At 38.2% G+C, this 16,063-nt stretch overlaps 1 protein-coding gene across 1 annotated transcript in view; it reads right to left on the bottom strand.

Moving 5' to 3' along the window:
* The window catches only part of LOC106577140 (AT-rich interactive domain-containing protein 5B), a 67,373-nt gene extending 58,741 nt beyond the window's left edge, over nucleotides 1-8,632 (bottom strand). Inside the window, exons 1-3 of the mRNA XM_014154904.3 lie at nucleotides 8,558-8,632; nucleotides 7,992-8,246; nucleotides 1,126-1,360 (exon numbers count right to left, since the gene is read on the bottom strand). Coding sequence (XP_014010379.1) covers nucleotides 1,126-1,360; nucleotides 7,992-8,246; nucleotides 8,558-8,578 — 511 coding nt within the window. The 5' untranslated portion in view covers nucleotides 8,579-8,632. The remainder of the gene's footprint in view (nucleotides 1-1,125; nucleotides 1,361-7,991; nucleotides 8,247-8,557) is intronic.
* Between the last annotated feature and the right edge of the window lie 7,431 nt (nucleotides 8,633-16,063).

Genomic DNA, 16,063 nt, shown 5'->3' with positions numbered 1-16,063 from the left:
ACACACGCACACACTGACACACACGCGCACACACACTATTGATTCCTCATGTTGTAGAACGACAAAGCGGCCATTATTGATTCTCCAATCCACTTTCTCTTTAGAATCTAACGATATAGAGTGTATTCAAGGGCAATATAACACTCAAAGGCAAAAACAAGCAAGCTCTCCAGCTACTAAAGGATTTATGAATCATCCACATCCCCCAAACAATAACAACTATCAATAACACATTCTGAAGGGGACTTTTCTCTATTTTGTTGCTTGTTTCAGTCATTCTCTAGTCAAATGTTTCTTTGGTAATGGAAAAATTATTTATTGCAAAACATTACAGCAGTATCTCTAGAATGTTCCAAGAATATGGTGATGATGTTGGGGCCCATCCCAAATTGATACAACTATGTGTGACTATACCTTATATCTTGTATTGATGTCAATGGGAGATTTTTGCAAAAAAGTTGAAGTTATCTGTAGTCAGTATTCTGTTAACTACGAATAAAAAGAGAAACCCAAATAGAAAAATATGAAATTGGAGTTAGAGAATTCTGAATGTGTCATTAACATTCTATGACAATTTTGCTGCTTCACTATCATCTGAAGGGGGGAAAACATACAATTCTTCAAAGGGAATATTAAGTCCTTCACATTTCTTTTGTTAAATAAACCTTGTTTTATATCGGCAAGGATTAGCATGACTCATCAGCCTCCTTCATATCTTGTGATTCATGTTCTTTTTACTGCAGCAGTGAAATACCACAATGCAGCTATCAAATACCTCAACGACATTAATGGTACAAATTAAGGATGCCAGAGGTTTGAGGCAATTATACAGGAATGTACATGCAATTATAACTGTAACATGAGCAAAAATAAATGCATAATGAAAAATGTTTGATTGGTCATAAATGTGTTAGTGCATTCATGTGGTTCTAACAGTGATGTGTAATCCAAACTGGTAACTATTTTATACAAAGCCTTCATCTATAAGAGGCTTACAAGTATTAACAAATAGTTACAATTCCATGTATAACTGAAATGTTATGGACAGAATTCTAGTACTTATTCTGACTACTAATAGACAGACAAACAAAATAGCTTGAGAGACAGGAAAGCAGTTGTCCTCACCCAATTGAGCCCTCTCCCTTTGGATGTCTCTGAAGTTGAGGCCGCTGGTGAAGGTGCTCTCCCTGTATCTGTGGAGGGCCTCTCTGCGCCCATTGGCACCCAGCTCCCTCAGGACAGAGGGCTTCAGAGGCGCTGCCCGCAGTCCGTGGGACCATCCCGAAAACTCTGGGACTGTCCACTTCACCAGGTCTTCCAACCGAACAATCACCTTCTCTGACACAGCAATGACCTCGTGCTATAAGAGAGACAAGAGAAGGAGGGTAGGGAGTGTGAGGTCAGGAGGGAATAAAATTACAGGGATATGTCAATTCATAACAACATCTTAAGACTATTATAAGAGTTACTATTAGAGATGGGGTCATACAGACGTAGGATCTTAATTTGAGCCAGTTTGCTACAGCAGGAAAATAATCTTGCAGCAACAGGAATGTGAATTATCATTATATTATAATTAATTTACTTTTTTGTAGTGGTTGATACATTTTTCAAAAGGGAAAATCAAGTCTGAAATTTAAAAGTGGAAATTACAAAGCCTTTTGAAACCTCTAATACACTACAAGTTTTACATCTCCTGTGATCAAATTAAGATCCTACATCTGCAGCTTGCCATGGTAACCAGGGTGAACTTTTCTAAGCAACCTTTTGTTCAAATGTAATACTCTTGAGAGTCTACAACCCTTGAACAAGTTGTGTTCCTGGTTCTTTCAACCCTTTGAGGCAAACTAAAATAACTTTTTTGATCTATCCCTTTTGAGGAATTGCAACTCCAATGGAAAAATTGTGGCATAGAAATGTTGAAATGTGGTTCCATTTTGAGGAGTAATGGGCTTGTTATCCGGCCGGAGTGGTAGGAGATTGTTATTAAGCTGCAGAATCTGGAGGACAGATGTGTCCATCTGGAGAAACATGCTTTTTAACGTTTACCTTGCAACAGTCTGTACACCTCTCCCCTGAAGCAACCTTTAAAGGGATAGTTCAGGATTTTGGCAAGTAAGCCCTTTGTCTACTTATCCAGAGTCAGATGATATATTGGATACCATTTTTATGTATCTGCGTCCAGTATGAAGGAAGTTAGAGACAGTTTCGCGAGCCAATCATAACTAGCGGTAACGTAATGACTGGAAGTCTACTGTACTTCCCAAAGATTTTCTGTCATTGCACTAACGATTGTTAGCAATTGCGCTAACGCTAGTTAGCAACTTCATTCAAACTACACGCAGAGACATAAAAATGGTATCCACGAGTTCATCTGACTCTAGGGAAGCAGATAATGGGCCTCATTGCCAAAATCTCGAACTATCCCTTTAAGCATTCACACGCACACACACACACACATACAGTGACTTTATTACGTTTCACACAGAGTAAATTTGCACAATGCCAGTTCCACACCGCTAACAAAACTGAGTTAATCAAAAACAAAGCTGTAAATAAGAAAAGCTGTGATGGTTAGCTTCCTATATCTGTGTCTTCTTAGTAAATAAACATGATTATATAAACTCCTATAATGTGCTGTCAAGTGGTGGTTGGTTGGTGGTTGAAACTGTTTGCTGGCATCATGACTGTCTTCTTTTTAAAAGGAAGACATTTAAATAACAGAACTCCATTTTAGTACCAATCAACAGCAGAAAGTAGAAATTGTTAAGCAGTGATGCCTGCAGCCAAAAACATCCTCTGGAATTCTTCTTGTGCTTTGATACAGTTGACTAAGTAAACATACTAAACTGGTAACTCATAGAAGTATACATTATATTTAATACTACATTACTCAGAAGATTTCACAATGGATTTTCTACAGTTAACATCTTAGGTCTTGAATGAGTGTCTTCATAACATACCGTATAGCAGCGGTTCCCAAACTTTTCTGGCCCGCGACCCCATTTTGATATTTAAAAAAGTCTGCAACCCAACCATGTAAAATTAAGTTATGTAATCAATGGCCAATATTTACTTTGGGCTATGACAGTCTATTACAAATCAGTCTGACAGTATTTTTGACAGTATTTCAATATGAAGACGATATGGTTTGAAGTGACTGAAATACATCAGAAAGGTATTGGGAAGTTCAGAAGATCATCAGGCAATAATGTTGTATGATCTGTGTAGAAGTCTGATTTAGTGCCTGGTCTTGTCCACTCGGTTCTAACGGCTTGTTGGCAAACTAGAGGGAAAAAGTATGTACATACGTGTTCCTGAGGATCTTTCAGTGAAGGGGTCATAATATCTTGTAGCTTAAACCATTCAAAAGATAGAGCCACATTTGTAGGAAGAAAACAGAAACCGCTCTGTTTATTACAACCACATCTAGCAGCTACCGGAGGTTACTGACGTAACCCCGGTTCTATGAACCAAGCGCAAAATTTCTCTCGCAACCCCACTTTCAAATCAGGCGACCCCTAGTTTGGGAAATCCTGCTGTATAGTTTCCTCACAGAAAGAAAAATTTAGACTGCATGTTTCCCAAACATCATTGAATTGTATGTGACGTGTGGGTGTCAAACTGTCCTGTTTTGTGATGTGTTTTACTTGAGTGCAACAGGTGATTGTCATTCAACAGCTGTCATGACATTATATTATGAGTTCAAAAACACAACACACATTTAAATTCTGTGAAACACCCACACTGAGTTACCATAAAGAGTTAAGGTACTGATATTGGAAGGAAGTGGAAGATAAAACCACCAAGCTGCATATAGGTCAGAGGTCTCTGTAGGCTACCAATGGGAAGATGTGACACTTCAAATAAAACAATTCACAAGAGAGGTTGTTGCTATATCATTTTTGCAGACTGCAAATAAAGGTTGATATTGTGACTAGGCTTACAACAATCTCAGTGGTTTATGGAGCAATAATATTACAATGTGATTTATTACAGGTTCATGATAGTACAGCAAATAGTACAGCAGATATGAACCCTTTTTTACTTTACAACAAATAATGCATGAGGGCTTATATAACATGTATAGAATGTCAACTGTGTAATTGGTAGAAAGGTGTGCTTTTATGACTTAAAATTCAACAATTGTGCTATGATTTCATGATCTCTAAATGTCCATAAAATCCATATTATTCCATATCATTCTGTGAAAAGAGCACCACAGTACTTGAACAGTAAGGGACATTCCTAAATGTCACCATTGTAGGGCAAAGCGGTACATTTGTTGGACAGGCTTTTCAGTTAAGAGTCAGAGTCTCACAGGCAGCCCCTGTCATGCTGCGAAGGTTTCAGTCTGGTGGCTCAGGGGGTCAACCCAGGAATTCCTTAGGCCAAAAGGAGATTAGTAATTGAGTAATGGACATGGTGACATGAACAATGCTCTTTGGTGCACTAGGCTGAGAGAGTGAAACGCAATATGAGTTCATTATCTTTCCTCCTCAACACTGACCTTGGATACAGTGTCTCAAAACAAACTCAACCATCTAAAAATGAGCACAGGAGAGGTTAGGGTCTGATGTATTCTACTGAAACTATTTTAAAATAGAACTTGGTTAAATATTTGTTATATGTTGTTACAATTTATATGCCTGCAAGATATTGGCCATAAATGATTTCTGCCATAAACTATAAGCAGCTACTATTTTGTTTTGTACAGTGTGTAATTTCAAAAATACTTTAAACACACACAGAACTGAATACTATTTGACTTATTTTGACTGTGGGGTGTATAACCACAGACTAAATCATATTAGGCTGAAGCAGTGCTATGAGCATTCACTAAAGAATAAAAATATGCTAAGTACATTCTCTGGAAACAGCTCATCTGTGGTTTCAGTCCTCTAAGGTTATAATGATCCACTATAGCTTGGGGCTTTAGAGTCATGCATTATGGGAAATGTGTTTGATGTTAAAGTGGTTTGTCAATGACAAGGTGTAAACCAATCCAAAGAGCACCAATTCTTCATGTGTTGAGGGAAAAAACACTGTATATCATTACATATATCACAGAATAGCTGCATATAAGAACACATTTATGTGTATGGAAATAACACAAACCAAAATGATGTGTTTTTTTACTTTGAAGTGCATGACATTCAGTTTAAATTACATTTTAAATTATCCCCAGTACTGCCCTAAAAACCTGACAATAATTTACATGTATTTTCGAAACGCAAAAGGAATTCACTTGAGGGCAACGTTTCCGACTTAATGGCTTGTTCTGCAGTGGAGGGATAGTTTTCACCCCCCACCCCCCCACCCCAGCCTAAATTACTGACATTGTTGGGTGAATAGGGTGACTTGGTATCATGCTCACTGACCAGTATGAATCTTACATAAATCCATATAAAATCTTCTATTGAGCTATTGGTTGTATATCTGGACTACCAGATAACATAACTGAAAAAAACATTCCTATGGCTAGAATTACTTTTGCAAACATACTCCCTCCAGGAAAATCAGAGAAGAAGAAAATAAACAACATATAATCTGATTTCCCTATTTACAGGTCCCCAGCACTCAAACACCACAAGCATGGATATTTGCCATAAACCAAAGCTGATTCTGGACAGATGCCACCATTTCTTTCTACTGCAATCAATACAACTGCTGCAGTCACTGCTCTCATACCTCACTGCTTTGTCATTTACAGGAATAGAGTGCCAAACAAGAAGTGACATCACAGATAATAACAAATTATTAGTGTATGAACAGGAAATACCAGACTACTTGCCAATGTTCTATTTCCACGATGGGTACCTTAAGCAGTACAACGATAAGGCCCAGGCAATTAGCTGTAGCAGCACTGAAATGGTTGTAGCCGTAAGTGTTATCTAAAAAAGCTCTCTTGAAACATGAGCCAAAAAAAGACAGCGTATTGAGCCAACATGTACCGGAGGGGGGCGTTGAGGGCAAGACTTAATACTGTGTCACTGCTTTGCAAGAAGCGGTTCTCAGACCACAGAATGCAGAGACGCAAATAGAGGTTGTATCATAATGGGTGCGCCACATAACACAATGCCTTTATACATAGCATGCGGTCAGTCTGTATGGTGGAGTAGAAGGGTTGTCAGCGAAAGCAAAATGAGCACAGTAGGACATGGGTTTCTCTTGTCCCTGCCTACACTGGGAGGGGCAAAGAGCATACAAATACCCAGGCCTGAGGGGAAATGACATAATATGTTGAGCATTGAACTCAAGAAGGGATATCCAGAGAGATTTATAACCTCCTTTTATCCCACTGAGAAAATGACTTGTTATTGTATTCATGACATGAGCACATTTGTGCTGTAGATAAGTAGTCTTACACGTACCCATTAGTCAGAGGCTATAACTACCACGTATATCTTACAAACTGAAAGCTGTCTCGGGCTAAGCGGATTTGCATATTAGAGCAGTCATAAAATAAAGATCATTAACTGACTGGTAATAACTGCAGCCAGTTACTTGTTTGAGTAAAATTCCAATGTAATCTTTATAGGGCAATTTGCTGAGAACATCAAGTTTAAAATCACATTTAAGGGGATCGTCGGCATCAACATCACACTTTTAGATGTCATCGTATGTTGTGTCATACTCTACTTCAGCTCTGCTCTAGGCTATTGCTATAACTATCAATTTCCAACCGCCAACACTCTGGAGTCACTCTGTCCTTTGATCTTGGAAGGAGTCAAATAATATTGTCCAGATATCCAATCGTGTGTGATGTTACCACTTTGCAATGCAAATCAGGCTTCTCAAGGGGTGGGGCTGACTTGTCCCTTATTGCACAAGTGTGTTTCTTAATGATGGACTGTGCATGCACTCAAAGTATTTACAAAGTCATTACATTGTGTTAAAGGCTAATGCAAAGTAAGGATTTGGATGATTCTAGTTGAGTGAAGAAAATAAAAGGTTTCAATTACATGTATTCATAGCAGTGTCCACTATAAGGAAATATGATAGCTACTGCATTACACAAGAGGACCATCAGCAGGGGAAAAGTCGGTTTCTATGTTTGCATTGCTAATCAAATACAAACTAGGCTTTGTCCTTCCTAAATGACAAATGCAACCGCTGGCATATTTCATGTGACCTCAAAATCAAGTCAGAGCATAGTGAAATGTGTTTCGGTAGAATTGCCTATTTGTGTAGGCTACAGTAGCACATAGCAAATGTTTGATTGTTTTATATACCCCACAATAAATGAATATACAAAACCAATATTTGTCGCTCTATGCGGTTATGAAATGTGATACAGGCGTCATATTTAGCCACTTAACAAAATACCTCAGTTAATCATATTGCCAATGGCAACATATCAGACTACAGTAAATCTTATTTTGTAACGCTTTGTCTTTTCGACCTATCTTAATCTCTGGATAAGAGGGCAGAACGTTTGAGCTGACAACGATATCACATTGTTAGGAATGCGAATGATTTCATGGAAATTATGCAAATGATGAACAAGTTAGACGTGCTAGCACTCGTCTTCAATAGGTTGTGTGCGCTTACTCAGCAGCCATTCATATGATATGATGAAAGATTATATTTATGGTGTTGTTGAATCGAAGCGTTTTGATCTCATATGCTTTACCATTTCGCAATTTCAGTCAATATCACCGTTTGACACGCACCATGAAGAAATAAAATGACATAGCCTACGCGTTGGACTTGTAGGGGATTTTTCTTCCCCTAATACAATTAACCTCATACAGCGCACGAGCGTTATTACGCACAGCTGGATACGATTGAACTGCACATTCAGCAGTTGACACAATGAGGAACAAATAGGCTAAGCAGTCAATAACAATGTAATAGACAGACACATTATGCAGTTTGCGATGGATCAATGTGGCTATCACATAATGCATGCACGTTATACAACGAATGACCAAAGAATGCAGAAAATGCCACATCGATGTATCAACAGAATGTTTGAAGGTTATTACCTCTCCATGACTAACTGTCCTTCCCAAGGGAGTATCTTCGGGTAAGAAATAAAGTTTTGAGCTTGATAAAAGTTGCTTAGTAGTTCTTTCCTCCCACAACAGCTGTAGCTCCGCTATGCAAATTGGATCTCCGGGTTTACATTTTACGAAGAAAAAGTCTCCGAGGGACAGAATCCTTGGTTTACCGTCCCGGTGAAATTTAAAAGCCTTGTAGAATATGTATGGTCCGTGTAAACCGCAAGACGAGCCTACCCACTGTGGAGAAAATAGCAATAAGCAACTTAATGAATGAGTTATTCATATTCAAAAATGTGGAAACATTGAATGGGACGACATGCGCAATGACTTTGGCTTGACAAATCATTAAATTACGCACAAAATACCACCTGCATCTGATTTTAGGACTGATTTAGAACCATGTAACTATATATTTACTTATTGTAATATGATGTAAAAACAACAAAAACACCAAAGAATTGTAAATGAGCTGCAAACACAAAGGTTTGTCTCCATATTGTTAATATCATGCGAAAATAGAATATGTTGGTGTATGATTATAATGTTACCTTGAGTGAGTTAGGCTCCATCTCGACGTTCTGAATTGATTAAACTCAACACGCTCTCCAAACTTGTTGGCTTGAATGGATTGCCGAAGGTCCTGAAAGGACCCTATATTTATTTTAAGTTTAAAAGCTCTTTGTGGATAATATTAAACACTTACAAAAATATTGAGTTGCTCCTAAATTACCAAATGCATGGCTTTTGTTGCTGTGCATAAATTAAGCTAATAAGAATCAACATTAGATAATATTGTGCCCATAAAACCGTCCCTTTTCAATCAGGAAAACCACATATGTCCATTAATATCATTTGAATTCGACAAAAGTAACTATGAGATTAACACTGTGCATCAGTCTGATAATTTCTCAATAGTGTATTTAAGTTATGTGCAATAGAAAAATATTGTGTTACCTTATAATTTTTAAGAAATGTATTTGAATGTCTATCTCTTCCAGGACCTGTGTAAAGATCGTTTGTATGAAAGAACATTTCTCACAGTAATGATACAAGGGCGCTCGCTCTGGATTCCTCAAAGAAACACTCTGAACTAGTTAAAAAAGCTATCAAACGTTTTCTCAAAGGTAGTCTAATGTGGGAACAAAGTCGTTCGGTTGTGCTCTCGAACGAAGTAGCCTATAAATAATAAGTGACAAATGTTCAAAGACAAATTTGGCCGAGTTGGTAAATCCTAGCGTCACGAGTGCCTACGGACATTTATGAAGCATGCCATTATACTGAAATAACAAGCATAGCCTCTCTTATTAGGTTACAGGCTGTGCATAGGCTATAGGCTAATCTCAATTGTGCTGAGGACCGATATGCACTAATCGATTAGGAGGACTATTATTGTTTGAGATGTGAAACTTGTAAAACATGCCTGGTATTTTTCTACGGTTTTAAAATCAGTTGAACCTTTAGACCGAGAACTGTGTAAGGGAGAGACCGGGGGTAACAATTTTGGGATTCATCTCTTTTACACTGAGGTAGATATTTATTACGATTTGTGTGAGTTTCAAACAAATGTAGCTAAAGGCACTCATACTAGAACAGTTTGTTAATTAACACGATTGTCAATGGTGATTTGACTTACGATCATGAGAATTGGTTATTGCTGATTGAATGGGTCATTCATTCATCGACTCCAGCTGCCAACAGTTTTTTTCATTCGTTATTCACCCTTGCCCCCCCCCTCCCCCCTCTTCGCGGTGAATAAGATCAGAGCAACAGCGACATATGACAAGGGCTATTTTTAAGCGCAGTTTTATGCAGTAAACTCTTTGAAATTATGGAGGCAGGGCGTATTGATCCCATTCCAGTTATCAGCATTACTTTATTTCTTTTCAGAAATTGACTGATTTGGGGAAAGTGACTTAAAGCTTTTAGTCAGTGAGTGGATAAAAAGACACCAACAGATAAAATGACTGACATTATACAGTATGCAGTCCTACTTGTACTGTTGTTGACCCACAATTACATTGTTCCCGTGACACAAAATTCATTTTTTAAGTGTTGCTGTTAATTAGACAATAATAAACATGTTTATGACTACTTTTGATTTCAATGAAAGGTTGCAACTTCTCTGGGAAGACATAATGTGAGTTTTCTGCAGTATGTTTTTACTACAGTGTAGGTTTAGATTGAATCATGCCCTCAGTCTCACTATTCACTATTATCTTTCCTGAATCTCCAATCCATTTAAATGACAAAATCAATGGACCTTTATTAACGACAGAGGACATGAAGTTAATGAAGTTCCTGGTCAATCAATGAGACTACTTTGCCCCTTATCTAGTAATTGAATGTGCCTGTTGTCAATAGAGATGACTCAACAGTGATCACCACAGTGTAAGACAAATTCCCAGTTTGATTTGCTTTGTAATGAAATTAGTCATAAATGTAAATCTTTAATCACAGTAGTTATGAATAATGACTTGAGAGGCAAGATACATTGAAGGATACAACGCTGCCTTATAACACTTTTACTAATAGGATACATTCCAATCTTAATGTATTCACACTGCCCAGGGGTGGCATAGCTTTTAACCAATCCACGAGCCGACTAGGTGTAAAATCTTTCGATGTGCCCTTGAGCAAGGCATATAACCCTAATTGCTCCTGTAAGTCACCCTGGATAAGAGCGTCTGCTAAATGACTATAATGTAAATGTTTAAAAAAAAATGTAACATAACACTAATGGTTATAGAGGATAATTGAATTGTGGAATCACCATTAGAGACATTGACTTTTGGACATTTCTACCATGCTGGCAGAACATATGATAGCAATCATACTGTATACACAGTGCATTCAGAAAGTATTCAGATCCCTTGACTTTTTCCACATTTTGTTACATTACAGCCTTATTCTAAAATTGATTAAATAAAAATATAAATCCTCATTAATCAACACACAATACCCCATAATGACAAAGCGAAAACAGGTTCTTAGACATTTTTGCAAATGTATTAAAAATGCTAAACATAAGTATTCAGACCCTTTGCTATGAGACTCGAAATTGACCTCAGGTGCATCCTGTTTCAATTGATCATCCTTGAGATGTTTCTACAACTTGATTGGAGTCCACCTGTGGTAAATTCAATTGATTGGACATGATTTGGAAGGGCACACACCTGTCTATATAAGGTCCCACAGTTGACAGTGCATGTCAGAGCATAATCCAAGTCATGAAGTCGAAGGAATTGTCTGTAGAGACAGGATTGTGTCGAGGCACAGATCTGGGGAATGGTACCAAAAACATTCTGCAGCATTGAAGGTCCCCGAGAACACAGTGGCCTCCATTGTATTTCCATGTCCTTGAGTGGTCCAGCCAGAGCCCGGACTTGAACCCGATCGAACATCTCTGGAGAGACCTGAAAATAGCTGTGCAGAGACGCTCTCCATCCAACCTGATAGAACTTGAGAGGATATTCAGAGAAGAATGGGAGAAACTCCCCAAATACAGGTGTGCCAAGCTTTTAGCATCATACCCAAGAAGACTTCGAAGCTGTAATCGCATCCACAGTACCGAGTAAAGGGTCTGAATACTTATGTAAATGTGATATTTCCATTATTTTTGGTGCAAAATTTCTAAAAACCTGTTTTTGCTTTGTCATTATGTGGTATTGTGTGTAGATTGATGAGGATTTTTTTTAATGAATTTTAGAATATGGCTGTAAAGTAACAAAATGTGGAAAAAGTCAAGGGGTCTGAATACTTTCTGAATGCACTGTATTCTCTAGAATAGAGTATGGGAGCTACCGAACCCCACAGTAACTTCTTCAGCATGTTTCACTACAATAAGATGGCACCGTACATACATGGTTTACAGTGGTTTATAAGTGGTTTATAAAGATACATGATTTAATAGCCTACTTTATTACACATTTGGGAAGTTATTGTATGGTCTTTGTAGTACCTATATATTTTAGATTGAACAACTCTTTCATTCAAGGACCCTACAGAATCGGAACATAACTTTAAATCACTTATGTCAATAACGGTGAATATGCTACTGCTACTGCATCTGTATCTGTGCTGGGTGTTGGAATAAGCTGACATTTGCATTCATGAATTATGAATGTGCGAGGTAGTTTAGGGCCATGCCCATGACACTAAATTTTTTATCATTGACAGCTAGTAGCTGTTATTATACTAATAATAAGCATCACATAAATCACATACAGTACATTTACATCAATCTCGATAGTGATAGTATTGTGTTTACATGCATTGTGATGAATGTCAAATTATAGCATTTGACAGGTCTCCTCTGTGAGAATAGGTTTATATTGGAGTTTTGTTTATAAGTATCTCCCTCTCCACACAGCCTCATTCAGAAATGCACTGCTGATTAGATATCCCTTTACAATGGGCGCCTGTTTTAGTTTAGGACTATCATTAAAAATCCATCAGGCAAATTTGTTCCTCCACACACGTTCCAGCTGTAACCATAGACTTGGCTTTGTGCTTGCATAATTAAATGACAATGGCATGGGTCAGTAAGATGCATTCAGAACAGGTAACAGGAGACCTGAATAGCGTTGTAGCCTAAGTTTAGCACATAAGACCTTCATTATGAGGTGGTCTAGCATTTCTTACTCGATCATATAAGACCTGTGCATACAGTCTCATATTCCCCATCCTTTGCTTTGGGGGCAGCATGATGAATTGGATTGATATAGCTACAGTGAGGGAAAAAAGTATTTGATCCCCTGCTGATTTAGTTTGTTTGCCCACTGATAAAGAAATGATCAGTCTATAATTTTAATGGTAGGTTTATTTGAACAGTGAGAGACAGAATAACAACAAAAAAATCCAGAAAAACGCATGTAAAAAATGTTATAAATTGATTTGCATTTTAACGAGAGAAATAAGTATTTGACCCCCTCTCAATCAGAAAGAGTTCTGGCTCCCAGGTGTCTTTTATACAGGTAACGAGCTGAGATTAGGAGCACACTCTTAAAGGGAGTGCTCCTAATCTCAGTTTGTTACCTGTATTAAAGACACCTGTCCACAGAAGCATTCATTCAATCAGATTCCAAACTCTCCACCATGGCCAAGACCAAAGAGCTCTCCAAGGATGTCAGGGACAAGAGTGTAGACCTACACAAGGCTGGAATGGGCTACAAGACCATCGCCAAGCAGCTTGGTGAGAAGGTGACAACAGTTGGTGCGATTATTCACAAATGGAAGAAACACAAAAGAACTGTCCAGCTCCCTCGGCCTGGGGCTCCATGCAAGATCTCACCTCGTGGAGTTGCAATGATCATGAGAACGGTGAGCAATCAGCCCAGAACTACATGGGAGGATCTTGTCAAGAAAGCACATATACATGTCCGTCTGAAGTTTGCCAATGAACATCTGAATGATTCAGAGGACAACTGGGTGAAAGTGTTGTGGTCAGATGAGACCAAAATGGAGTTCTTTGGCATCAACTCAACTCGCCCTGTTTGGAGGAGGAGGAATGCTGCCTATGACCCCAAGAACACCATCCCCACCGTCAAACATGGAGGTGGAATCATTATGCTTTGGGGGTGTTTTTCTGCTAAGGGGACAGGACAACTTCACCGCATCAAAGGGACGATGGACGGGGCCATGTACCGTCAAATCTTGGGTGAGAACCTTCTTCCCTCAGCCAGGACATTGAAAATGGGTCGTGGATGGGTATTCCAGCATGACAATGACCCAAAACACATGGCCAAGGCAACAAAGAAGAAGCACATTAAGGTCCTGGAGTGGCCTAGCCAGTCTCCAGACCTTAATCCCATAGAAAATTTGTGGAGGGAGCTGAAGGTTTGAGTTGCCAAACATCAGCCTTGAAACCTTAATGACTTGGAGAAGATCTGCAAAGAGGAGTGGGACAAAATTCCTCCTGAGATGTGTGCAAACCTGGTGGCCAACTACAAGAAACGTCTGACCTCTGTGATTGCCAACAAGGGTTTTGCCACCAAGTACTAAGTCATGTTTTGCAGAGGGGTCAAATACTTATTTCCCTCATTAAAATGCAAATCATTTTATAACATTTTTGACATGTGTTTTTCTGGATTTTTTTGTTGTTATTCTGTCTCTCACTGTTCAAATAAACCTACCATTAAAATTATAGACTGATCATTTCTTTGTCAGTTGGCAAACGTACAAAATCAGCAGGAGATCAAATACTTTTTCCCCTCACTGTAGCATTTTCCAAGTGCTAAACATGTTTTGCACTGGGGTAAGGGGGGTGGTCTCATCCATAGAAATATAATTAGTTATATTTTTATGGTCTCATCCACCACCAAAGTACATTGCTACTGTCACGTCCTGACCAGTAAAAGAGGTTATTTGTTATTGTAGTTTGGTCAGGACGTGGCAGGGGTGTGTTTGTTTTGTGTTGTCGGGGGTTTTCGGTTGTGTTCTATGTTTTGTATTTCTATGTTCTATTTTCTAGTTTTCTATTTCTATGTCTAGTTTATTGTTTTGACCTTCAATTGGAGGCAGCTGTTCCTCGTTGCCTCTAATTGAAGGTCCTATTTAGTAGGGGTGTTTTTTCTATGGGATTTGTGGGTAGTTGTTTCCTGTTTAGTGTTTATTGCACCTGACAAGACTGTTTTCATCGGTCTTTTTGTTCAGTGTTCATTTTTATTTTAATAAAGAAGAAAATGAGCATTCACGTACCCGCTGCATTTTGGTCCAATTCATACGACGCCCATGACAGCTACATCTGTGTGTTATCGATTTTTACTAAGTCCTTCAACATACAAACACAAACCCACTCACAATCAAGTTGAATTATGTTTTGCCATTTTAGATAGATTGTGCTTCTTGTACAGGTGTTTAACCTTGGTTGACATTGCATCAGTGCACAGATTCAAACAACTCAATCTACCATTTCCTACCCTAAATAATAAGATTATACATTACTTCTGCTTGCATTTACTTTTCTTAATCATATAAATCCAGCTCACTATATTTCTCTGTTAAAATCCACCCCCGGAAGTCAACATGGACACGCTCCAGCCACATTTTCACCAACATGTGACCTCGGGTCTATAAGGTTCTATCTGTGCAAAGCATAGTCCTGAGATATTGAGAATCCAAGTTCTCACATCCCAGAACTCAGAACTGTTTTGTAGTGAATATTTTTTTCATAACCCATTAAGGTACTCACTTTAATGGTACCTAAAGTACAGAGTATCCAAATCCTGAGATTTGTAAATCCGTTTTTTTAGGGGGGTGCAATAGCAGATAGAACCTTATGGCTCTGAAATGTCAATCTGGGTTCAACCATAAGGTTCTGTCTGACACTTCTGAATTAGACATGTTCAGTTTTTAAGACGACTGTAGCTATTTGAATACATAAATGACAGAATAACACTATTTTATCAAGATAGAGTCAAAACATCATCAAATACATTAAGAAATGTATAATGATCATCCGATGAATTACCGTAATCACTGAACAACGATGTGACATCATTTCTGCCGGTGTTGTTTTTTGCTTGCATGTCATTATTGCTGGCTAGGTTAGCCTAGACCATATGTAAGAGGGAGATGGCAAAGACATGTGTTCTGATTGGTCCGTCTGTATTTGTTCAGGATTGTAATTGGATTGCAGATAGAACTTTTATTATTATTTTTTTTACTTAAAATGTAGTTTAGAAAAAAATCTAACTTCACAGACATATGAATATCTATTATATGTGACTATCTCTTTCGACACAAATATCAGATAGAACCTTATAGTCCCAACATCTCAAACAGGCCATTGCATCCCCATTAGGGACCGTAGTCAATGTCGTACGTCTAAATGCATCTTACTTATCATCATTTATAACACAAACATTGGATGAAATTATTCTCAAATGTGGTCTGAATGGCTGCCATTATAATGAATTAATTGACTGCAGAATGCAATTTCATATTCACAGCCCTTATTACAGCTGAATTGTTTGATAATGTCAAGTGAGTCGTTTTATTAAGCGTCACAGGAATGTAATCATGCATCACAAAACACATATTCTAGTGAATATAAG

The sequence above is a fragment of the Salmo salar genome, chromosome 18 (genome assembly GCF_965601325.2).
Source record: "Salmo salar chromosome 18, fSalSal1, whole genome shotgun sequence".
Taxonomy (NCBI): Eukaryota; Metazoa; Chordata; class Actinopteri; order Salmoniformes; family Salmonidae; genus Salmo; species Salmo salar.
The sequence above is the reverse complement of the archived record's forward strand: the minus strand, read 5'-3'. Positions and strand labels throughout refer to the sequence as shown.